This window comes from Amblyraja radiata, chromosome 24, assembly GCF_010909765.2.
Source record: "Amblyraja radiata isolate CabotCenter1 chromosome 24, sAmbRad1.1.pri, whole genome shotgun sequence".
Classification (NCBI taxonomy): domain Eukaryota; kingdom Metazoa; phylum Chordata; class Chondrichthyes; order Rajiformes; family Rajidae; genus Amblyraja; species Amblyraja radiata.
The window spans coordinates 9,241,786-9,268,457 of record NC_045979.1 but is presented as its reverse complement, the minus strand read 5'-3'; the positions used below and the strand labels follow the sequence as shown (position 1 = coordinate 9,268,457).

At 38.4% G+C, this 26,672-nt stretch overlaps 1 protein-coding gene across 3 annotated transcripts in view; it reads left to right on the top strand.

Moving 5' to 3' along the window:
- Window positions 1-24,855, top strand: part of ilrun (inflammation and lipid regulator with UBA-like and NBR1-like domains) — an 86,557-nt gene extending 61,702 nt beyond the window's left edge. The window contains exons 5-6 of one of the 3 annotated variants that reach the window (XR_004415565.1): window positions 1,717-1,856; window positions 3,159-5,953. Coding sequence is in view for 2 of the 3 variants with exons in the window: in XM_033042375.1 (XP_032898266.1) it covers window positions 23,961-24,104 (144 nt within the window). In the remaining variant the exon portion in view is untranslated. Of the gene's footprint in view, window positions 1-1,716; window positions 1,857-3,158; window positions 5,954-23,960 lie in introns of those variants that run through there. The other 2 variants (XM_033042375.1, XM_033042376.1) reach the window with 2 other exon arrangements.
- Window positions 24,856-26,672: the final 1,817 nt, after the last annotated feature.

The following is a 26,672-nucleotide window of genomic DNA, read 5'->3' as shown; positions in this document are numbered from 1 at the left end:
TCTAAACTCTCTTCAGCTTCTGCGTTTCTTATCTCCTTCTGATATCCTGAATGGTTTGAACTAGTTTGATAGCACGAATTGTTGCACAGTGGTGTTTTTTTTTTTAGCTTCATTGCTTTCAAGTGTTTTCTCAGCTTACTGCCAAATTTGTCATCCCTTTGAAGTTTGACTGCTATTGTAGTACAATTTTGTGGTACCAATTATGTCCTTTATATTTTACCGAAGTGACTATCCCTCTGTATAAACGCTGACTGTTATTGTTGGCACGCTGTTGACATTGTAGTTTAACTAAATTTCATAAAGACCATTGGATCTTAATGCATATAAACATAGGAGCTCCTTCCCAAATAAAGTCTCCTGGTATATCCTGTTGACATCGAGACTAAGATCGCCATTCTGTATACGTCAGGAATCAAACTTCTACTTTTCTGTCTCATCTGTAGACAGAGTTGCACACAACCTGAATCAATTAAATTAAAGTGAGCTTTCTTTAAAAATAACTAATATGCTGATTTTGAAATAATTTTATAATCTGCAAACTGAACACTTTTGTGCAACTAATTTGAAGGAATTTCATATGTTAATGAGTTTTTTTCAAGATAATACATGAATAATTGCTCCATTAAAAGCTGATGTGAATCAATGGTGTATCCCTCAGGTGGTTGGGTTGTTTGGTTGTTGTACCTAAATGATGTTGATTAAGAATCAACTAAGAAGTGGCGAGGATTTCATTTCCCTGAATGCTGGGAACAGGAAGAAATATAACATCTTCAGAGTTGATGTCATAAAGATGAAATTTATGATATCTATTTAATTACTTAGCTGTTTTTTGAATGGTCTGCATGCATTACAAGCAGCATAACACTTGATATTTTGAATTGTTCCAAGAAAGCTGACAAAATGTAGACTATGTAAGAAGTATACAAGTTTTGCCAATGCTATTCTTCCCTCTTTACTCCCACATAATTCTCAGTCTGAAGAAGGGTCTCAACCCAAAAGATCACCTATTTCTTTTCTCCAGAGATGCTGCCTGGCCTGCTGAGTTACTCTAGCTTTTTGTGTGTATCTTCAGTGGGAAATTTAATTGGTTCAATGATATTTTAGTTTCACGTGTACATGAGTACAGTGAAATTTCTTTGCATACAGTTCAGTGATAATCTTGTTATACATCAGGCACAGTCATACTAAGTATAGGTGTGTAAGATAGTAGAGCACACAGTAATACACAAGCCACGTTCTCCGTGTTATCCGGTACCCGTCAAGTCTGAAATTTTAAAACATTTTTAGAGTTTCAGGCAATAAAGATAATTATATGTTTCACATTTATGTCACAAGGATTAACTTTTTAGTTTTTCCCCATCTCATACTTAAAACATTGGGAAAAACCAATGCCTTCTGAAAAAAATAATCGTAATAGCTATTGCTGAGAGAATTCCTTCCTGATCTCCAACAGGATGCCAATTCTATTTGGATTGGAAATATGATGCACGTTGGGAATATTATGGAGTTAATTATGATGGTTAGATTCACTGTAGGAACTGTCAATACAACTAATTTGTCAAGAAACCTTTGCAGCTCAAGTATACTAAAACCTCTCTGGATATTGTGAAAGTTCTAGTCCAGCACTCATTTCTGTGTATTTTGAGGTGATTTTTTTTAATTTTTAATTTTATTTGTAACTTTGAACCATAATTTTGTGTGTGCTTGACTTTACAGAATGTCACAGAGAAATGTTGATTACACGTATGCCACCACATCCAAATAGGAAGTTGGAATGGCCTCAGTTCTGTGGGGTGATGGATGACTGGCAACAAGATACAAGGCAGAAATCAAATGGAGGGTTTCTAATATCATAAGTGAGTGAAGCTTCAGCCATTTTCAGAGTAATTCATAAATTGCTGCCTTGTATCTCTGCCAGTCATATTTTCTTAATGGTTTTAAGTACCTTTTTTAGCAGATAAATGTCCTTTTTTAGTGCTAGCTAGTGTGTTAATTGTTTGGTCATTGAGCTGATTAGGTTGTAAAGACCAAATAGAAATATAGAGAGATATGTATGTGACGTTGACTTTGGACCAGAATAATCCAAGTCATTGTGCTGGTATAGAGTTAATACTTTTTTCCTAATTCAGGACAGATGCATGTGTGTTCTAAGATAGAATATGCAATAGATCATTAATTATATGCCCTGTTTCTTCACCACCATTTACCCTCTTCTCTGCATCCCCTGCCCTGCCTCTGCCGTCTCTTCCCTATTTCCTGGCCGTGGCTCGCCTTGATTTCTACTTGCTTACTAGATCGCACACCAAGCACCTGAAGTTGATTTCATTTTTAGGCCTCATTTGGAGAAAGTACTTTAGCCTCTATCTTTCATGGAGCATAGAACAGTTGAGAATAGAATTTCACTTTATAGAAAAATGATTTGGGTCTACATTGCATTGGAACTTCCAGAAGCTTGCACTCAACTACAACCATTTTGGTATGCATTTGCCCAGGAGGCTGTTCTAACTTCCTGTTGTGATGATGGAAAAAGAATGATAGACTTTTGTTATTTTATCTGAATCACCTTTGTAGACTCTATAGGTGAATAACTTGCGAAGGTGCGTGGATATTTGGTAATCATCGAAGGCTAGAGCAGTAACGAAGCCTTTTTATGATAGTTTTAAGCATTTCATTTGAGTTGATAAATAGGATTTTAATTAAATAATTTTGATTAATTCATTTATTTTAATTTATTTGACTGAGTTGCCATTCAACAGCCAATGGAGTAATTCTCAGTATCTTTCAAGCATGTGAATAAACCTATCAAAATTATCCTTACAAATAAGTGAAGTTGCTTGAACCAAGGATGAGAACTGAAATTTCTGAAATCACGGTTCAGTATTGTTTTAGTTGGATCGTTGTCAATGTTTAACGTTTCTTGGGTTTTATTCTGGTGAAATATGAAAAGGGGTTTGGGTGGAATCAGTGAAGTGGAAATTGGCACAAAAATAATGTAGATTAATATTTTGCCTTCAAAGCAACCAAAGATCATGCGAATACTTGAGGCTTCGTTACAGCCCTACTATAAACTGGTTATTGATACTAACACACTACTCCCCATGCAGTTCTGTTCCTGTTGCTAAGAAAAACATTTTCACTCTTTTTTTTCTTCTTTTCAGGGTTTCCATGGCCCTTATCCTTTTGGTCAGTCTTAAAACGGGTATTGCCATTATCCAGCAGCCTCTGGGGTCTTGGTGTCACTCTGCAATTTTGCTGTGGCCCCATTTCCCTCCTTTGACACAACACTGAAAAATGATGGCTGTTTGTTTCAAAACAATGTATGCATGTGTGAATGCTAAATTAAAGAGTGCTGTAATTGTTTAAGAAAACACAATGGATTTTTTAGATGACATTGTCAGAATAATTATGTAGTTAAACACAAAGCCATGTTCAAATTATTTTGCCTACTGAGCGACTGTAGTTTAAGCAAAAGATAAAAAAAATTATTTTGTATTCGTTTGTTCAAAGCATCTTAACTGTTGGAATTTTTCCTGTGCGAGTGAGTTTGTTCTGTAACCTGCGGAGTATCATATGGAGAGGGCATGAGTGGAGTAGGATTGTGTGAAAAGGTGAGTGTAACTCACTGTAGAATGGGAGCAGTCTATGACAGCACAATCAATTGGAGACTTTTCCATACTGTATAAATGAAGTTTATTAAATTAACACTGAAAAGTCTCTAATCAAGCTTGTGTCTAATTTTAGAAGTTACATTCTCAATGACAATTGATGCCAGCAAATGACAAACTTCCAACTTGTTGGGAATGTTTTATTCCAAGCATCAGTTGATTTAATTTGTATTAATGTGTGCTGATGGGTTTGGCTGTGTGGATGATTTGTTAAAGCAGATAATTTGGGGTCCTCAAACATCCACAAGCATGTCAGCTACTCATTGTTATGCTGAAGCAACTGATGGCTCGTTCATCTTGTTTGACCTGGTTAAATGTCCATTACCATTTAGTCGGCTACATTCTTTAACCTGAAAAATGTTCTCAAATATATTTTCTTGTAAAGTTAGCTATTCAAATATTTCCATCCTTGTACAAGCAATACAATTTTTAATGTTACCTTGAAACTGGATCCCAATAGTGTACGACTTTTAAGCATTTCTATGTCACTGAATTGGCTGTACAATGACATTCACTTGCAATCGGTACCTAACCAGTCATGTTTGCACCTACTGCAGATAGATCATAAGAATTTGCAAAGTGAGCATTTAAAATTGGTTCTTCCTATGTTGAAAAGGAGCAGGGTATTTTTGTGCCTGGATATTCCCATTTTGCATAATCTGTTCCTTTCCAGACTATTAAAGGTATCAAGTGAATTTAAGGGCTTTCCTCCAAAAATTAAGAAAATTATATACGTGGACTATTTTCGCCTGAAGCAGGTTGACTACAAAATTACTGAGATGCAGGAATAGGTCACCTATCCAGACTTGCTTTGGTTTAAGAAGAATGTTCATGAGGTGAAAATGTATGTAAAAATCGTGAATGTTTTACATGACTATAGTAACCTTGAGATTTCAAAAATTCTCATATGCCTTCTAAAATGTGTATGTAACAGTAAGCAGCTCCTAATACTTGCCATCTGCATTACCATCTGCATTACCTTCTGGGGTTAAGCAAGTTTTTGCACAGTATTGCTAAACATGAATACTTCTGAGTGAGTTTGCATGGAATAAAGAACATGGGGAGTTGCCGGTGCTGCAGGGGGTGATCGTGGCCAAGATAACAGCATTTAAACTAAGTAACGAGAGGTTAGAATTGAAATGTAAAGGTGAAACATTTTTTGCTGTGAACTAATTACTGTTCCTGAGGATATTTTAATTTCAATTCTTGCTAATGTATGTAATTGGGTCTTTGCTCCTACTTTGTAAAGTTATCACTATGAGCACTGTACTGGGGAACATCAAGTTAAATAAGTTGTCTTTTTTTCCTAATTGATACTGGGAAGGTTTATCAAATTGATTTCTGTGTGGTGAATGTTTCTTGGCCCATGATGGCATATTTTAATGATGATGTTGCCAAGTACATCTTGTGTGCTAATTTGATCTCTATCCCTTTTAGGGGTAAAGCTATGTCCACAATACTCACTTATTAATGATTTGATGGATACTTTTGAAAACTATATGATTTCAAGTGCTAGATGTTAGGTGAAAGTGATGACAAGTGGGGGTTTCTGCTTTTGCATGTTTCAAGACTTTGCAAAAGGTTCTGACATGAATTTGTAAGTGATAATAAGTAACATTGTAATATTTTTACCAGTTTATCAAAATGCAGTGGCTTTTGTGTATCTTCCTATGTTGTTCAGCTTTCATGCAGTCCCTTTATTTGCAGGAAAGTTCACAAATTGGCTCAGCATTTAACAGTTCCATGTATAAGTGTTTAGTATAAAATAGCCAAAGCCAGAGATTAGTGAATTCTTTCTGTGTTGATCATTGCACCATTTATGTTGTACAATTAAGTCAGCAAATTTTGAAGGACAAGCTGAGTTCCAAATATTGTTGTAAAACAATGTAGGAAATGAATAATATATTGCAAATTCAGTCTTCCTATCCCTTCATCTATTGTTGAACCATATTGGCAAGATGCTGCATACCTGAAGATAAACAACAGACATATAAAGACAATACTATCTCTAGTAAATGTTGAAAATGGAATGGAATTTATATTTGAATACATGGTTGTGTGCTTTCTGTTGATGCCTAGTTTTAATATCTATGCATTCTTTCAACTGCTTGATATTAATTCTTGGTTGTTATCAAAAGGAACGAGTGTAAATCTTTGAATTTGTATGTATTGCCGGACTTTTGAAAAATATTAGACAATGGAAGTATGTATGTACATGGCGAACTGCTGCACTGAACTGATTCAAACAAACACTTGGGAATGGTTGAAATTAAAGATATGTCAATTTATAACTTGTGTGAATAATTTTACGAACTCAAGATGGTTACAGATGCAAACTGTTTTGTTTTTCCTAATATTGAAAATGTCAATGCTGATTTATAAAAGGAATTGAATTTTGAATGGACTGAACAAAGTTCACGGTTAGGCCATTGTCATTCAATATTTGATGTACAATTGTACAGAAACTTTTTTAATGCAAAAGTTATTTTTTGTATTAAATCATTATCCATGATTGATCACAAGCTGTTTGTGAATCTAAATGCTCCAACATTCAGTATTCCCTTCCAACTAATAATAGAGCTTGCATGTGCATTACTGTATCTAAAAGAATGGTACTACTTAAACAATTGTCTACCAAATGGCTGAGATATTTCTCCCTGTAGAATATTTCCGAAGACTCGATATATTGAAGTATATACAGTCTTGGAGCGTGGAAACTGGTCCTTCAGCCAAACTTGTCCACACCGGCCAACATGTGCCCCATCCACACCATACATGACAGTCTTGTTTGATATGGTTCAATGAAACAAACATGTGAACTGTTCATATAAAATCATGATCAGATATATTGGTTAGCAAGAAAATGAAAATTCTAGACAAATGGAAGTTCTAGATCATTCTAGACATATTTTAATTCTTTATAGATCACTAATTATATTTTCCATCATTGGATAACTACACGCTCTTATGCACACTAAGATTGTAAAACGGAAGAAATTTAAAGCACAAAGAAGCCATTTTGAAAAAAATTTCAATGGTGTTTTTCCCGACCATTAAATGTGCCAAAGCCTTCTATGCTTATTTATTTCACAGAAAACTTTTTAGTTACTCTTTGGTAATGAGTTTTAAAATTGACATTACTCTCCTTTTCACTTTTTTCTCTCCATTAAAATAATCATAGTATCTCTGGTCACGTATCCCTGGCAACACCTGATACAATTTCTAGACTAAATGTTTCAATAGAAGAGCTGGACTTGCCTTCATATTTGGCTGTGTTATAATACTTGGTATCCTGGTTAACATTGTTTATCTTGTGGGTCAGTGAAAGGATCTGGGCCAGTCTTATTCGGAAGGGAGGGTTGCATACCGTTGGGATTGGAAAAAAATGGATTATTGACACTGTCCATTCTGCTCTCTCTTGCAGTGTGAATTTGGGGTTAAAACTGATTTCTAATTGTACTTGGGCAGAACTTCAATATTTCTGATACCTTTTGGCCTATGTAATCAAACTTTTTATTGACTCATTACATTTCTCCTGACAGCAGTTCCTTCAGTAATCTTGAACTTTTCGACTCAAGCTTAATTCAAGTGAATGTTCCTTGTATTGCACTTAAAAAAAAGGCTGACATGTAGAAACATCTGATTAAAAGTGTTCAAAAGTGCCAGGAAAATGGAACAGAAGAAATCTCTAAATTGTGCTGGATTATAGACATTTTCTTACAATTTCGTTTAAAAAAATCCTTATGAATGGCCTTTGTACAAACTATGGTAAGTTACCAAGGGCATTTTTTCATGATTATGTTTATGGCTATAGTTGATGGATTTTTGGTGATGTTTTTGATTTTACATTGGTATGTCTCAAACCTCGAAATCCCAATTCAATCAAGTTTAATATTCTCTCATTTCAACTTCTGTCTGCATTGTGGGGATATGGAGAGGCTCATATTTCCTGTACCCAGTTTAATTCGTGAAACAACAATATCTCAATCCATGTTTGAATTTGTGTTGCCAACTCCATTGTTCTACCAGCTACCTCTTTTTATGTGTTAATTTAATAATCTGGTTTGCTGATAATTTAGTTTTTGAAGAAAAAAATTGCTAGAAATGCTGAATGTTAGGTGGAATCTGTGAAGAAAGGAAATTCAACAGTTCGGACCAATGACCCTTCAGCAGAATAGATATTTTGTACCAACATTGAATATGCTGTTTAATGCCAAATTTTATGCAATGGCATCAAATTCTACATGGTACATCAATTTAGTGGATTTGGTTTTATTTCGGGTGGTTTATTTTCTGAATTGCTTACTATTTTAATTATAACAATAAGTGTCAGACATATATTGCTATGATTTGAATCAATTCACATATGCTTTCATATAAATAGATTGGTTTCCTTATTTTTATTTTATGCTTATGTTATGCTGGCTATTTACTTGCTTTTGCTGGCTATTTGCTTGCAATGGTTCTCTTTCCATTCCTGCTCTTTATGCCTGATGTAAGCCAACAGTCGTTCTTAGGTTCCCTCCTACTTCTCATTTGCATTTTCAGTTGTAGTTTCCACATTGTTGACAACACCCAAATTCATCGCAAGCATTTACCTTGCCCCTTGTCCGATCCTAGTTCAACGTCCAGCACGTGATCAGCAACAAAACATTCTTAGTTAAATAATTGGGAAGAGCAAATAACTTTAGTTTGGTCTCGATCACAATTCCATTTCCAGGCCATTAACTATCCATGTCTGGGTCGTCTATAACTGTGCTAAAGTGTTGGCAATCTTTAACCCAGAGATGTATTTGAGACCATACCCCTGTACCAACAATAAATGCTTCGATCTCCACCCCTTGGCATTATCTGATATAGAGTAAAATTTCATTATAACCTGGAGATACAAATGACTGCAGGTGCGGGAATCTGGAAATCAAGCAATCTGTTGAATAGACGCAGTGGGTCGGATGGCTGTATCTGTGGGCGGAAAAGAATATTCAACACTTCAGGTTAAATCCTTGCATCAAGACGCATTGCTCCAGAAGATTGATTGCAATCGGTATCTCTGCTACTCTGATTTATTCAATTTCAAAGGTTTTGGTCTCGAGGTGTATATTTCAGTTCCAAGTGCAGTGTTGCAACTTAACAGTATTATGATGCGTATTTTGCCTAAACGTCAGGTGCTACCTCCATATTAATTTTTGTTCCACCAATAAAGATTTTTTTTGCTGTCTTTGTTGGCTTCCAGAATGCTATTTTGCGGAAATCTAACATACTGTGATTTACATGTAAAACAAAATTATTGTAATAAAGTTAAATTTCTGAAGTGAACTAGTGTCCAAAGGCATTCAGTGCCCTCCATAATGTTTAGGACACAGACCCATCATTTATTTATTTGCCTCTGTACTCCACAACTTGAGATTTGTGATTAAAAAAATCACATGTGGTTAAAGTGCACATTGTCAGATTTTATTAATGGCCATTTTTATACATTTTGGTTTCGCCATGTAGAAATTACAGCTGTGTTTATACATAGTCCCCCCCATTTCAGGGCACCATAATGTTTGGGACACATGGCTTTACAGGTGTTTGTAATTGCTCAGGTGTGTTTTTAGTTGTCTCCTTAATGCAGGTATAAGATAGCTCAGCACTTAGTCTTTCCTCCAGTCTTTGCATCACCTTTGGAAACTTTTATTGCTGTTTAGCAACATGAGGACCAAAGTTGTGCCAATAAAAGTCAAAGAAGCCTATGAGAGGGCGAAACAAGAATAAAACTGTTAGAGACATCAGCCTGGCCATAGGCATACCAAAATCAACTGTTTGGAACATCATTAAGAAGAAAGAAAGCACTGGTGAGCTTACTAATTGCAAAGGGATTGGCAGGCCAAGGAAGACCTCTACAGTTGATGACAGAAGAATTCTCTCATAAAGTAAAAGAGCAACCACAGTTCTGGAAAAAGGTCGTGTGGACAAATGAGACAAAGATTAACATATCAGAGTGATGGCAAGAGCAAAGTATGGAGGAGAGAAGGAACTGCCCAAGATCCAAAGCATACCACCTCATCTGTGAAACACGGTGGTGGGGGTGTTACGGCATGGGCATGTATGGCTGCTGAAGGAACTGGCTCACTTATCTTCATTGATGATACAACTGCTGATGGTAGTAGCATAATGAATTCTGAAGTGTATAGACACATCCTATCTGATCAAGTTCAAACAAATGTCTCTAAACTCATTGACCGGCGGTTCATTCTACAGCAAGACAATGATCCCAAACATACTGCTGAAGCATCAAAGGAGTTTTTCCAAAGCTAAAAAATGGTCAATTCTTGAGTGGCCAAGTCAATCACCCGATCTGAACCATTCTTGAGTGGCCAAGTCAATCACCCGATTCATGGACATCACCAGCAACTGGTGATGTCCATGAATCGCAGACTTCAAGCAGTCATTGCATGCAAAGGATATGCAACAAAATACTAAACATGAATACTTTCATTTACATGACATTGCTGTGTCCCAAATATTATGGTGCCCTGAAATGGGGGAACTATGTATAAACACTGCTGTAATTTCTACATTGTGAAACCAAAATGCATAAAAATGGCCTTTATTAAAATCTGACAAAGTGCACTTTAACCACATGTGATTTTTTTTTCTATTACAAATCTCAAATTGTAGAGTACAGAGGCAAATAAATGATGGGTCTTTTTCCCAAACATGGAGGGCACTGTATATGAAGCTGGTCTAAAATGTTATTTCAAACGATGAAAGAAATGAATACACAGAAATAAACACACCGTTCAACTTAAACAATAATATTGTACAGAAAGCAATTCTGAGATGCAGAAAACTCAAGCTCTGTCTGTTTCGGGAGAAAGTTTCCTGCAAAATCGTCTCCATGACACAAAACCCATTGCCTCCCCAGGCAAACTCTGTTCTGATACCCACACCTATTGAGTCTTGTCCCTTCCCCTACTACCGCTCTCAGCTGAAGTCAATCCCCACATTCCCTCATTGTCTTCCAACTCTCCATGTTCTCTGTGAAGCATACTAGAATATTTCTTAAGTGGAAGTCACCTGTGTCATCTTCAAAGAAAGAAAACTTTTTATAATGATTAAAAAGCCTGTTAAGAGGACAAAGTATTTTCCAAATGACCTGATTAAATTAAGCTGAGAGCTGGCAATGTTTATTGATATTTATAGTTTTCAAAGAAAATCAAAGTAACTACTTAATTTGGGGTAATACTTTCACATGTTAGTTATAGAAATCATATTAGGAAGGCAAAAAGTAGTCAAAGTATTGAATATTATTTCTTCTTCAACAGGAAGGGAAATAAGCTATTGATGTTGACTCTTAATACAATTCAAATTAGCAGCAGTAACATTTAATGCTTTTAATTTAAAGTAATTCATTGAATCAATATGATTTTTAAAAACTAATGTCTTGCGTGTGAAGATACTTTGTTTCTGTTCAAACGAAGTTAGACTGATGAAGCCATGAAAGCTAGTTCTATTGTTATCGTGCCAAACCAGTCCTCAGAACCTGAAGACGAGAATGAGGAGAAAAGCAACATGTTCCAAAGGTTATGTTATGAAACAGTAAGACGTTTTTTTCTTTTTGATTTATGTTATAATGGCTCTTGGAATTGATACATGGAGTTGGCCTAACAGTGTATGAAATGCTATTGATCTGTTTCTATTCGGACTCAAGGAAATCGATTTGTCTTTCCAAGTGATAACTTATTGATTTGTACAATGTGCAACGATGTCATCTTAATTATAACAAAAACAACAACTTCATTTCGGATAAACTGAGTACATTTGAAATAGCAAGATGGCCAATTACAGATAAACTTCCCTCAAAAATAAAAATATTTTGCTTCAGAGCTGATTCTACAATTGTGTAACAATTGCATAATGAAACTTAATGTAGCTTGTAGTTTTAATATCTGTATTTTAGGTTATTGTGGAGAAAATGCGAAGTCAGTCCTGAACAATTACTGCATTTTAGAGCTGCTGCCATAAATGTGTGATCTTTTGAATTTCCAGAATATTTATGTCCTGTACTTGTATGCTTATATTTTTGTTTTCATAAAACAATTTTTGGACCTTGTACCATATTTTTAATGTTTGGATACATTTTTTGGAATTATAACCTCCAGAAAAGATCGAATAAAGCCTATGAATTTGTATTAGTTTTTAGAGCAAAACAGACATTACAATATCCGCCATGATACTGACAATTTCCCTGCCAGTGCAGGAGGTATAACACCCATCACTACACCACCTCCCTCACGTCCATTCAGGGACCCAGAATGCCCTTCCAGGCGAGACAAAGTTTGACATGCACCTCCTCCAACCTTGTCTTTTGCATTCAGTCCTCTCAATGCAGCCTCCACTCCATCAGAGATCAAGCGTATACTAGGCGACTGCTTCGCTGAACACTTGCACTCTGCCACATGCAAACTGGAAAAAATGCACCCTGTATTCCACTTGATGAGCCTACATAGAAATCTCTAATTTGAAGCTCTTTAAATATCAGCTCTTCCCCCTCCCACTACGCACACCTTTGTTTCCCCTCTCCCTGCCCTATCATGCAGTTCTTTTCCCTTCTATCTGCTTATCGCCCACCCTTCCCCTATTTGTCGTCTTGCCCCCTCCACTGTTCCCATCTATTCATCATCCTTCCTGGTGCAACATTTCACTGCAACTCCCTTACCAGATTCCATCACTTACACCCAGTTATCTTCTGCATATCACCTCCAGCCTTCGTTAAGGGGCTGTCCCACTTGGGCGACCTAATCTGCGAGTTTAGAAGAGTGTCTTTGATCTTCAAACTCGCAGCATGGTTAACATGTGGTCCTAGGAGGTCCTATGAGGCCGCTGGAACTCTCCTTCATGCTAGGTCGCAGAAAATCCGCGATTAAAATTTGGTCGGCATGGGTCTTTAACTCGTAGTGTAGTGGAGTGGGGTCGCTATTTACTTACAGGCAGTCGAGGCAGCCGTAGGAAATCTTCGCTGAACGGGCATTTTGATTGGTTCATTGGAGTTTTCAGGACAAAGGAAGACCTACCGGCAGGTAAAATGCCCGCTAAACTTTATTATACTTCTTAAAAGTGTCTCCACTCCTTCTTTCCCTCCCCCCCCCTTCTCTCCCCTTCCCCCCCTATCTCCCCTTCCCCCATTCTCTCCCCTTCCCCCATTCTCTCCTCTTCCCCCCCTTCTCTCTCCTTCATTCCCCCTCTCTCCCCTTCTTCCCTCCGCGCTCTCCGTACACTGTGCAGCCGTTTTACCTTCCTCTTCATCGCGGATGTGAATTACAGACAATGCACCCCTGCTTTCCTAGCCTCCGCCTTTGCGATGTGTTTGTATGTGTGTGTGCGGTCGGTCGATCCAGCTCGCAGTTTCAACGCGGACGGTCGACCCAGCTCAAGGCTTTCCAGGCGAGCTTGAAGGTCGAAGACACTCTTCTGGGCAGCCCCTTTACTATTTCCACCCTTCTACTTCTGACTTATCTACCAATTGACCTCTGGGTCCACCTGTAACTTGCCAGCTCTTGCACTACCCCCTCCCCTCACGTTCAGCTATCTTCACTCCATCGGTCTGAAGAAGGGCCCTAGCTCGAAACATTGTCCATCTTCCTTCACAGCTGTTACCGCTGAGTTCCTCCGACCATTTGCTTTCTGCACAATGTTGGCCAGCTTGTATTAGATTCATTATCTTAATTCAGACAAATAAAGATGGTGACAAAAAAGCTTTTTTTTTTTCATTTTGATTTGATTTTCCCTTCAATTTTTCAATGCAAATTTGGATGAAGTTCTCTGAAGAACTGCCCTTAAGGAGCTTAGGTTTAGTTACTATGACTTTCCATCAGACAATTTGCAGACTGCTTGTGTTTGCAATCTGTAGCATTGTTTACAGATAGTATTTTTGTTAAAGTCATAGAATTAAGGATCACTCTTATTGATCTCACTGTTAAATTTCCAAGACTTTATCTTTGTGAAATGGTTCTCTCAGACAATAACTTATCCAAGAGGATAACTGGGTAAATTGGCACAGAATTAAAAAGAGATTACCACATGGGAATTAGGAGTTTTGACTAGACTAATTTGTTTCATTGTGCACTCACTGGAGCTCAAATCCGCCTAATCCTATGCTATTATTTCTCCTCATACAGTTATGCCAACTTTTATCTAATTTATGTAATTCTACTCTTAAATATTGACATGCTTTTTAATCATCAACTGTAATCAGCAAAGGTCTACAGAGTCACAACTCTTGTCTCCCTCCCTGTGATTGAAAATTCTTGCTTCCACTGCTTTTGTGAGTTCTGAGACTGCTAATGAGGCTAATCCTCTACCATGACAGCAACATAGCTCTCAGACCTGTTGCTGTTGGATCCTGTTATTCCAGCTCCCAAACGATGTATGGATGAAGTTGCCTGAGGTTGATTCCTTTTATCATGAGGCAGCCATAGCATGTCAGCTGCCACACAGACTTCACCGAGCAAGGTCTTGATCCAGTGGTGAAGAAAATCAAGCGACGAGATAATTCTGCTACACAGCTATAAAAATTTGCACATTGGACATGTGTAGGTGCCACCCATCAGAAAATCATGGAAAGTGGGAGGATCTTGGTCCCGTTTCACCATTCATTATGATCATGGCTGATCATCCATTTTGGTACCCTGCTTCTGCCTTATTACTTGATCTATTTGGCCTTAAGCATCCTATTTACTTCCTGTTATAATATATTTAGTGAGTTGGTTCTTACTGTCTTTCATGATACGGAATTCCACAGGTTCACTATGGTCTGGATGAAGAGATGTTGCCTGATCTTGATGCAAAATGGCATATTCCTAGAGCTGTGAATCCTGTTTCCAGCCTAGGACCATTTTCTCGATCTAGTCTATCTGGTCATAGAATTTTATGTTTCTTTTGAAGTCTCCTTCTAACAGTCGTCAATGCGATCTGCACCCATATCAGGCCTGAATCCATTTAGTGAGCCTCCTCTGTACATTCTCCCTGGCAGGAATGTTCTTTCTCCAATAAGGAGATCAAAATTGTACAGAAAATTTAAGGTGCAGTCTCATCACAGCCAAGTACAGTTGCAACTTACCGAATAGTGAAAGGGTTTGATGTGGAGAGTGGATGTGGAGAGGTTGTTGCCACTTATGGGAGAGTCTGGCACTAGAGGTCATAGCCTCAGAATTAAAGGATGTTCCTTTAGGAAGGAGAGGATGAATTTCTTTAGTCAGAGGGTGGAGAATCTGTGGAATTCTTTGCCACAGAAGTCTGTGGAGGCGAAGTCAATGAATATATTTAAGGCAAAGATAGATTCTTGATAATTATGGGTGTTGGGTTATGGGGAGAAGGCAGGAGAATGGGGTTAGGAGGGAGAGATAGATCAGCCATGATTGAATGTCAGAGTAGACATGATGGGCTGAATGGCCTAATTCTGCTCCTATCACTTATGAGCTTATGAACAAGGCACCCCTTGCTCCTAAACTTGCATCCTCCTGTAATGAAGGCCAATGTATAATTCACCTTTAAAACATATGTTGAGTGACTGTTACTTGTGGTGCGATGGAACATCTGACGCTGGCAGTCAATTGCTTTATTCTGGCTGGCTCCATGTATCTGAATGTAGATGACCACCACTTTAAAACTGGAAATGATAGCCTCTCTACTCTGCTTAATTTCTAAATTGGAGCAAGGCCAACTTTGACATTTGACAGGAATTTGCTTAAGTTGATTGGAGTAGGTTTGTTCATTTGTTTAGCATGTGTGTATATACATATATAATTGTATATGGACACACTGATCTGTTTTGTAGACAATGCCTACTATGTTCTGTTGTGCTGAAGCAAAGCAAGAATTTCATTGTCCTATCAGGGACACATGACAATAAACTCTAGAACTCCTGAAATCTAGAAAGTGGAATGCTTTTGAAAGGGTCATAGAGAGAGCTCAAAGTATGCATGTTCCAGTTAAAATGAAAGTGAAGAAAGGTGGGAGTATGGATAGCTGGATGATGAGAAACTAAGGCTCTGGTCAGGAAACGGAAGTCATGGGTCAAGTGTGGACAGCTGGCATCAAATGGATCATTGGAAGATTATAGGGGAATTTAGGAGCATACTTAGGGAAATCAAAAGGGCAAAAAGGGGCATGAAATTGCTCTGGCAGATAAGATTAAGGAGAATGCCAGAGATTTCATGAAAAAATATTGGGAGAAAGGGTAACTGGAGAGAGATTAGGGCCTCTCAGTAACCAAAGTGGTAATCTATGTGGAGCTACTCGAGATGGGCAAGGCCCTTCATTAATATTTTCTTCTTGCGGAGAAAGAAACAAAGACAAGGGAATGTGGGACAGTTAATGGATGTCCAGGGAAGAGTCTGCATTACTGTCGATGAGGTGCTGCATGTTCTAAGATGTATGAAGATAGATACATTTCCCGTGTTTAATCAAATATATCCAAGGACACTGGGAAGCCCGTGAAGAAATTGCAGAAGTTCTGACCGTCATATTTAGGTCATTGTTAGAAGGGTGAGGTGCTGGAAGATTGAAGGGTAGCAACTATTGTGTCTGAAAAGAAAAGCCTGGGAACTTGACCTGTAAACCTAACATCTGTGATAGGAAAGTTACTGCAGAGCATTCTAAAGATAAGATATACATGCATTTCAATAGTCAGGAATGGATTTGGAAGAGCGTGATTTTGGATGTGGTGATTGTGTCTCATGAATTTGAATATTTTTGAAGAAATAACCAAAAAAAGGTTGACGCGGGCAGGATCATAGTTGTAGACTTTGTGGACATTAAAGTTCCACATGGAAGGCTGCTATGGAAGATCAATTTGCATGGAATTCACAGAGAACTAGCCAACTGCATATATATTTGGCAATGGTAGGAAGAGAACAAGCTAATTGAGTAAATAATTGACTTAATGGTAGGAAGCAGAGAATGGTGGTTGAAGATTGTTTTTCTGTCTGGAGGTCTGTGACAAGTGGTGTGCTTCTTGGATAGGTGCTGGGCCTATTGCTGTTTTGTTATCTATATCAATGATTTGGACGAGACTGTAATAGGCATGATTAGTAAATTGAAGATAGACGCAAAATGCTAGAATACCTCAGCAGGGCAGGCAGCATCTCTAGAGAAGGAATGGGTGACGTTTCGGTCCCCTCTTCAGACCCGAAATGTCACCTATTCCTTCTCTCCAGAGAAGCTGCCCGCGCCGTTGAGTTACTCCAGCATTTTGTGTCTATCTTTGGTTTAAAACAGCATCTGCAGTTCCTTTCTACACATGATTAGTAAATTTGCAGATGACAGCAAAATAGGTGGTGTAGACAATTAAGATGGTTATCAAGAATTACTTTGTGATCTTGATCGGTTGGGCAAGTGGGCTGAGGAATGGCTATTGGAATTTAATTCAGATAAATATGAAGTGTTGCTTTTTGGGAAGTCAAACCCGGGTAGGATCTTGATTGTGAACGGTAGGGCCCTGGGGAGCTTTGTAGAGTAGAGAGATCTTGGAGTGCATTCATAGTTCCCTAAAAGTAGTGTCAAAAGAAGATAGCGTGGTGAAGAAAGCTTTTGGAACATTGGACTTCAGGTGGCATGTTATGTTACAGATATACAAGACATTGGTGGGACAACATGATATTAAGCATGAATGGGTACAGAGAAGATTTACAAGGATGTTACCAGGTCTTGAGAGCCTTGGGCAGGATAAGACTCTATTCCTTGGAGTGCAAGAGGTGAGGAATGATTTTATCGAGGTGTTTAAAATCATGAAGAGAATAAAGTGCGAGAATGCACAGAATATTTTCCCATGGTAGGGGGATCAATAACTAGAAGTTTGAGGTGAGAAGGGATGTTTTAATGGAAATCCTAGGAGCAACTTATTATGCTGAGTGTGGTGGGTATAAGGAGTGAGCTGAAGTAGGTGAGACAGGTACAATAACAACATATAAAAGAAACCTGGTCAGATACATTGATTGGAGAGGTTTCAAGGGATGTGAGCCAAGTCCGGACAAGTAAGGTTAGATTAAACGGGGCATCTTGGTTGGCATGGATGAATTAGACTGAGGGGCCTGTCTTTGTTCTGTGTACCTCTAATATTCTAACTCTTTGCATCTGTATCCAGGTTCTTGGTTGTAATTTTAGCCAATTTGTCTCCTTGTTACCTACAGCTGCTACCTTCTGAGCTTGTGTTCGGTGGATATTACTCATCTCTACATCACCTTTACCAAGACCTGCTGTGCCACTCCCAAATCACAAACATTCTCTTCAAGCTGCGTTAAAAATCCTAGAGTGTAGACAATGTGCAATTCAAATGCTGTTCAGGTTTTCCATTCTATAGCAACACTCAACCTTGTCTGTATTTCTTGACGCTAATAACTCCGTGGAATTAAGTTTTATGGTTTTTTTCCACCTTCAATGTTTGGAACCTGCATCAGAGCACTGAACTTGCATGAAGGTGAGGGGATTAGGAAGCGAGACACCATTCAAAGGTATTGCATTTGCAACAATAACAAGACATTTGGTCAATGTAATAAGACATTTTGTTGCCAAGTTAAAATACAATTGAACAGTATTACAAGTTCATGACATCTATTTTATTTAAATGTAAATTATTTTGGTTTGGAATAATATGACCAATATTTTTAGTTTTATATGGTCACTACAGCAGATGCATAACTTTAAATTTCCAATAATTTGTATTTAAATAATTTCCTCAAATATTCTCTCTCTCATATGTGCTTTAATTGGACTTAGATGCACAACTTCTTAACTCCTATATTTTAGGAATTTGATTTTGATTTAATAAAGCAAATTACTTAAAAGAAGTATTCGATGAAGAAGCATTGTATTTAAAATATGAGATGAACAAAACTGATATTAAAAAACAGGCAAACCTCACTGACAGTAGCCCTGGAATTTAATGTAACAGGTGACATTAGCAGTAAGACAATTGTAGGATTTTGTTGCTTTCTGATCTAAAAGTGAAGTCTCATAAGATTTGTTCTTCCCAAAACTCCGATCAGTAGTTCTCCTATTAAGAGGCAAGAAACAAAAGCCATTTTACATATACTGAATAAATCTGAAACGGTTCCCTCAATCTACAGCCATAGAGCTTTCAAAGAATGCAGCTTACTTGACTGTGATATAGCATGTATGTAAGTTAGTGTCACAACATTATTGGTGCCTGATGCAAATGCATAGGCAGTAAACTTCCCTGCCTCTTACATTGTGTCTCAAAATATTTTGAGGAACAGAACATTTCTTTTCATGTTGGTAAATGTTTATGGGACTGGCACATATGCATTTATCACTTTATTGCAGTTGTGACAGGTGTCGGCAAGTTGGGTACTAACTGGAAGCAGAATTATAAAGCAAAACAACTAAGATGCTAAAAATCTGAAATGGGAATAAAATGCTGAACATACTCAACAGATCAGTCAAGATCTGTGGAGAGAGTAACAATGAAGTTGGGTTTCTGTCTGATCATCTTGCTTTCCCATAAATATATTAATATTCATCTACACTTTCCTGTGCAGTAGCATTCGGTTTTCCAGCCACATTCTCAGTGAAAATTATTTTCATCAATTTATGATTGGATTTATTGGTGACTGTTGTATTCATTGCTTCCATTGAATGTTCAGAAGTGGAGATGTCATGATCTATACAATCAAACTCCACATTTGAAAACCTCTGAAATCACCTTCTTCAGGAGGAAGAGCTCTGGTTTCCCTGGTGATAATTAACTCCTCCGTTTTGGCTATATCCTGGTAATTCTTTGCTTCAACCCATTGCTATTACCTCTGTGTCTTTTGAAATATGAAGAACAGAACTAAGCACAGCTCCCTAAACATGGTCTAATCAAGACTTTCACACAAAAGGCTCACAATGGGTATTGGGTATGCTGCAAGACTAGTAATTTCCTGGATGGCCTTGACAGTTCTCACCTATTGAGCAACTACACAGTTATGAAATCAGCATCTAAAATTGATGTTGCCATTCTGTGCGACAAACCCACTCAATATTCATTCTACGATAGTACATTGAATGTGTATTTAATGGGTGTTTGTGTACATTTTGGGAGTTTTGGACACCACAAACCAACAGAGAAGTAGTTACCAATTTTTTCTTTTTTTTAAATAGGAATCTAGCAGAAATTGTACTGTTGTGGCCAATATATCTTTGATTTATTAGAGTTGAAGTAAACTGCCTTGGAGGCACATATGGCACAGCACAGCTAATTTAAAATGCCAAGCTAACAATATGAGGCAATGCTAAACTAGTACTGAGTGCAAATTTTCATGGTCCATGGCTGGTTATGGATGTTTATTTTTCGTTAGGTGGAGTTAAGTGAATCGCATCACTGAATGTGTTTGGGAACAAAAATGTCATGACTTCAGAATGTAACCTCAAATATTGACCTTGCTTTTTTGTCTTTTCCAATTGGAAAGCATCACCCACATTTTTTTATGTACTTGCCATTTACTGAAGAATAGCTAAATTAGTGTAAGCTTTGTACTGAATGAAGTCACAATTTATTTAAACATCACTAGCAGTTTCTCACATTGACAGTTTCTTGAAAATGCAACTCTTCCCAAGTTCCACATGTAACAATGCAGCACTGAACAAAGATTGTTAACATCTAATTAATTTCTATTGATGATATATAATTCATACACAAATCTTATTGATTTACTGTGCTTGGAACCTTTCCAATTACATTTTGTCATGGGACCATATTGTATTCAATTTGAGTTTTGGTGGTGCCAACACAAAACCTGATCAGTAATTGTAAATAGTTAATGGAAGAGAAAGAAAGTGGGTCGATGAACTGCAATATCTTTCTGGTTTGGTTGCAATTTTCTCTTATGTTGGATTCCTGGGAAGGAAAATCTTTAGGATGAAGAGAGTCTAAGTGGTAGGCTTGTACTTTCTAAGCTATAACAATATATAATGGAATATTCTTAAGGAGCATGATATGGTAGGTTTGGACTTGATATTTCTCCAGGCATAATAATTAGAATCAGTTGATTGACTAATAAATACAGGGATAAGATAAATATCTTTGTTCGGAGGCGGGTAAATCTTTAAAATCTACTACCCCAAGTAGGCTGTGTAAGCTCAATTGACGTATGATATATTCAAAATATATTGATAGTTTTTGATTGTTAGGGGGATCCAAAGATACAGACAAGAAACTTGTATAGAAGTAAAAGATTAGAAATAATCTCATTAAATGTCAGAGTAAGCACCAGTAGCCAAATGATCAATTCTAACATGTTTTTCTTATTTCTCATTCTGCTTCCAAATCAAATTGGGGTGGATATTTGGGGAGCTTGAAAACACATTTTATTTTGATCACCTAAAGACAACGTGAATTTATTTTTAGCACTGAGGAGTTGCAGAAAAAAACGGAAGACAAGATGCTAAAGTAACCATGAGGGTCAAGCAGCATCTCTGGAGGACACGGGTTGGCAATGTTTTGTCAGGACTCTTCAGACTAATTGTAGTGGAGGGGGCAAAGCTGGAAGAGAGGTGGGGTGCTGGACAAAGCCAGGCACATGATAGGTGAATGAGGGTGAGGGAGGTTTTTGATTGGGAGATGGCTGGGCAAAGGTTAGATGAAACAAAAGCTGTGAGTTAAGGAGAGAAGACGCATGATTTGTGAAGCCAGAGGAAGGGATTTAAGTGGAATGACAAAGGGGATAATTGATGTGCATCAAATGGGGCATAGAGAAGAGTGGGGGAAAAGAGGGGGTTTCACCGCTCTCTTTCCTGGATGCGCACCCATTTCTCCCAGTATTTTAACCCCCATTCCTTCCACCTGAATCCCTTCCTCTGGCTTCACGTTTCTTGCATCGTCTGCTTATCTCACAGCCCTTTTCATCTCTGGCCTTTGTCCATCCTTCTGCCAATCAACCCCACCTCACCTACATCCAACTATCGCCTGGTTTTGTCCCATCCCACCGCTCTCTGGTTTTCTCTCCCCCCCCCTACAGTCTGAAGAAGGGTGCCAACACAAAATACCACCTAGATATGCCCTCCAGAGATGCTGCCTGACCCACTGAGTTACTCCAGCACCTTGTCTTTTTTTTCTAGACCAGCATCTGCAGTTCCTTGTATATTCAAATGCAGAAAAAAGTTTATTTACCATCTAATAGGTGAAATCTTAATTATTGATTGCATGACTTTGAGCATTGATGTTATTGTATCTTTTTTCCTATTTATAATTGTGGGACTAGACATGAACTGTATTCACACTTACTGTAAAATTGCTCATTGCAAAAATGATTAAGTCTGTAAAGGATCTGAGATTGAGGGATCGGGAATACATCCCTTAGGTCTGGGAAGGTTTGTTCAACAGTTTGATAGCAGTAGGGACGAAGCTGTTCTTGAATCTGGTGGTACATTCTTTCAAGCTGTTATATCTTCTGCCTGATGATAGAGGAGAAAAGAGGGAATGACCAGGGTGTGAGTAGTCTTTCATTATGTTGTCTACTTTCCCAAGGCAGCTTAAAGTGAAGAATAGGGGGTCAGTGGGGGAGGGTCTGGTGTGCATGATGGACTAGGCTATGTCTTCTGCAATTTCTTCAGGTCAGGGCACAACACTTGCCAAACCGAGCTGTGTAAGGAGGCTGATGAAGGTTTTCAACCCGAAACGTCACCCATTCCTTTTCTCCAGTGATTCTGCCTGACCCTCTGAGTTACTCCAGCATTTTGTGTCTATCTACTCTGATTTATCCTGGTCGGATGCTTTCTGTGGTGCATCTATTGAAATTGGCAAGAGTCATTTGAGACATGCCGAATTTCCTTAGCCTTCTGAGAAAGTGGAGATATTGGTGTGCTTTATGAGCAAAATGTCAACGTGTTTGTGATGGTGAGTGCATTATCTGCTCTGGAAAAATGTATCTAGAAATCCTTTTATTTTATGTAACCAGTAATTATAAAAATGCATTTAGGAGACCTCAGGATTTGCTAATGTGCAGTAAAAATTCATATTTTACAACTAAATCCACGCCTTTGCTACCTCCTGACTCAATTATTCCAGTCTCCTCCACTATTCCTGTAGTTCATAAGCTAATTATTGCACACCATGAATTCATCCAAAACACTGTTGCCTGTATCCGAGCCTGAACCAAGTATATCTACTGCTTACTCTTGTTGATCTGTGTTGGCTCCAAATCTTCCAGCGCCTTGTCTAAGATTCCCATTCCTGTGTTGCAATCTCTTTGCTAGCTTGGTTCTCCCGGTCATTTCACATCAATCACTTTCGGAACAACTCCAGTTATGGAAGCATTGTGTGTTTTCCCCACCCATCACCATTTGTGTAGGCTAAAGCCTTTGACTCTTCATTTGCAGCTTTCAAATGTGTAGATACTAACTTCCTGGAATCCTCCCCAGATGTGTTTATATTCTCTGCTGTAAATTGCATTTCTTTAGCATGATTGCTATCATCATTTCCAATTTTATCGGTAGGTCAGTATAAGTTTGTCTGTTAGTATAATTATGCAGTCCTTTGGAACTGTAGGGGAAACTCATAAATATTTAGGTGAAAGAGAAGCCCAGGACACTCAGTAAAAGTCTGAATATTGCTAAAAATTTAGGTCTGATGGAAGTACCTTTTCAGAATTGCAAAGCGAACACCTTTTCAAGTAAGATGACATTGTAAAGTGATTTAGGAATTTGCAAGTGTCCTGTCACTATTAACAATTATTTAAATTTGTATTGATTTGCAAAGATTGAAAGTGAAATGCTGTAGAGTTTGGGACACGCCCCCCCCCCCCCCCCCTGTATCATCCACCTATGACTTGCCAGGCTTTGTCCTGCCTCATAACAATAAAAAGGACACGAAGTGCTGGAATAACTTGGTGAGTTCGGCATCATCCCTGAAGAACATGGATGGGTGATGTTTCAGTTAACCTGAAAAGTCTCCTATCCACGTTCCCCAGAAATGCTGCCTGACCCGCTGCGCTATTCCAGCACTGTGTATTTCTTTTGAGACTGTTCTGACTTTTTCACTTTGAATTCTTGGACATAACTGCCTATTTCTTTCTTAATGTAAAGTAACTGAATAGGAATAAACATGTGCTGAACCTCCTCTTTGGATGCTCAGATATTTCTCTGACACAATTGTTAGGAAAGCACACTGCTTGCGACTACTCGTATTTTTTGGGCAGCAGGAAACAATGGGAGTTTCTGTTTGAGGTATAAACCAAAAGGTTTCCTTCATGTAGATTTTTCTGCATCTAGAAGAAATCTAATGATAATTTATTTACTTTTCTTCAAATATAGATCCAGCCCTGCTCAAAGATTCTGGATGTGACCTATTCTCATGGCACTAATGCTGTTCCAGAGGAGGAGAACGAAAATAGACCAAGTAATGGAGAAGGCAAATCTCAACTGCCCTTTGGAAGCACAGAGCATTTAACCCACTAGCATGGTTGAATGTGTCTCTCAGGCCTAACCATGGACCTACATCTACTTAGCAAAATGTTTTAGGATTAAAGAGGCATCAACCACCCTTGTCTTTCTCATTTCTGTATAGTAAGCTGGAAGAACACTTCAAGAACATAAAGCATAGAATAAAAAAACCCATGGTGTATCAATTTTGTTCTACATCAAATTATAGTGGTCTAAGAACTCGAAGAAGAAAAAAGTCAATTGAGGGTGGAAAGGAGTAGAAGATAAGGGTAAGATTTGAACAGTGAGATGAGGAAGGGTAACCGGTGGGAATTGAGAGTAGAGAAAAAATTGGAATAGTGAAAGACAAACAGGAAGAAGTAGGATGAGAGTAGTGGAGAACTGAAGGAAAAATAAATGAAGATGGGGAGAGCACTGAAATGAAAGATGCAAAAGATGACAAGAAATCCAATATCTTCAGTAGAATGAATTTGGAAGGCAGTGTGCGTACACCAATGCTGTTCGATAGTTTAATATTACTGCCTGGGAAATGAATTTCTAGGCATATTTTCCACTGAGGTGGTTTCTCATCCAAAATCCAAATATTGACTTAGTCAATGCAGTTTCAATTGCTAGAACAATTCTCCTCTCTGAAGAGTCAGTCCAATGAACCTTTGCACATCGTCTAAGTCAAGAATATCCTGCCTTAAGTTAACAGACTAAACTATGCACTATATTATAGGTGTGGTGTCTCCATTATCCTATATAATTGCTGTAAAATGTGTGTCCCAATCATTTTATAATAAAGAATAAGATATCTCCTTTCTTAATTGTTTGCTGTTCTTGTTAACTTTGTGATATGTAAATAGGCATGTTATGTCCCTATAAATACTAACATTTGACCGGCGCCAGCCTTAGGAGGTGCGGGGCCCAATTGGGAACAATTTTCATAGAAATATAAATATATAATTATAAATGAGTCGTATTCAGGCACGTGTCGTGAATAATATGACAGTCAGTCGGCTTTTAAAAAATCTTAAGCCGCGCATGCGCAGATTGTTCTCTCCGTAAAAATAAAAATTAGAAATAAATGAAGTAACAATTCAATTTGCCCAAGGCTTCCAAATCTCCTTCTTTCTGAATTACTGAATGGGTGGGGGTTGGAGGGTGATGGCAGGTGGAAAGATGGTGGGGAAAAGCGGGAGCACACCGGGACAAGTTTAATCTGTTGTCATCTTATTGAATGACGATACTAATTCAAGGGACCAATTGGGGGGGAAAGTTCCTTTCACAGCGTGTGGGGAGTCTTGCCAGGGGTAAAGTTGCGGGGAGGGCAGGAGCGTTGAGAAGGAGGGGGTCAGGGTCCATGCCAGTAACCCACTCACTCACCGCTGCCGCGGCGCTCCGGGCGCGGAGCCACCCGATTGTGGCCGGGGAGGAAAGCAGCTTGCGTAGCTACGAGCGACGTCCTCCGGACAGTGGAACCGACTGCCATCTCAGCGCCTTCTGCCGGCCCGCTCACCTCTGGCAGTGCTCTCCGTCTGAACAGTGAGGGGACCAGCTTAAGAGCAAAGATCATAGAATGGAGTGGGTCAGCGGGTGATGGATAACATCACAGCAGGCAGTGGAGCTTACTCCTGTGTCCAGTACATATGGAGTAAGCTCCACCGCCCGCTGTCCTTTTATCCATCACCCGTTGACCCATTCTTGAGCTGGATGCTGGCATGATCCCCAACCCGCTCCTTCTCAATGCTCCTGCCCTCCCCGCAACTTTATCTCTGGCCAGACTACCCACACGCTGTGAAAGGAACTCTATCCCCCCCCCCCCCAGTGGCGCTGTCCTTTTACAGCCGCTTCCCACTTTTCAGCTGCTAGCAATGAGGGATAGACTTGGCTATCCCTCAGTACAGCAACATCGTTCTTGATGTTGCTGTACTGAGGGATAACAAAGTCTATCTTTCTTGGTAACAACCTAACCTTCGGCCTCCAAGATGCAGGTACATTTTCTAGCAATGTTACAAAATTTTGAGATTTTAAAAATCAAGTCTGCAATTTATCCCATCAGATAAAGCATAAAAAGAAGTTTCATTTGACACCTAATTCACTTTCATATCTCCAGTATTAAAAAAAGTTATGGCCATTTTCATACTCGGAAATTAGCATCTTGTTCCCTATTGCTTTTCCATTGACTTAACACAAAAGCTGTGATCGAGGACAGTCAAAAGCCCATAACTTTCTTAAAAATTAAGAGAACTGAATGAAATTTTCAGTTATTATAGATTGAAGCATTCTGAAACAAATATAAAACATCTTACTTGGATGACCTGAAATTAAAGCATATAATTAGTTAATTACCTAATTGTAGCTAATTACAAAATTGACCATTGTGACGGAAATAGTAATACACACCCAGACTGCATTGAAAATTCAAAAATGCGATATTCTCAAGATCAGAACTTTAATATATTATATGCTGTAAGTCCGTAACAGATAGGTAAATAAGTTACAATTTCTAGCGATAGACCAGGTCTTTGTGGAGAAGATCAGTTGCTAGTTGGTACATTGGCATACCATAATCAGTAGCATCATCATACTCCTCAGATT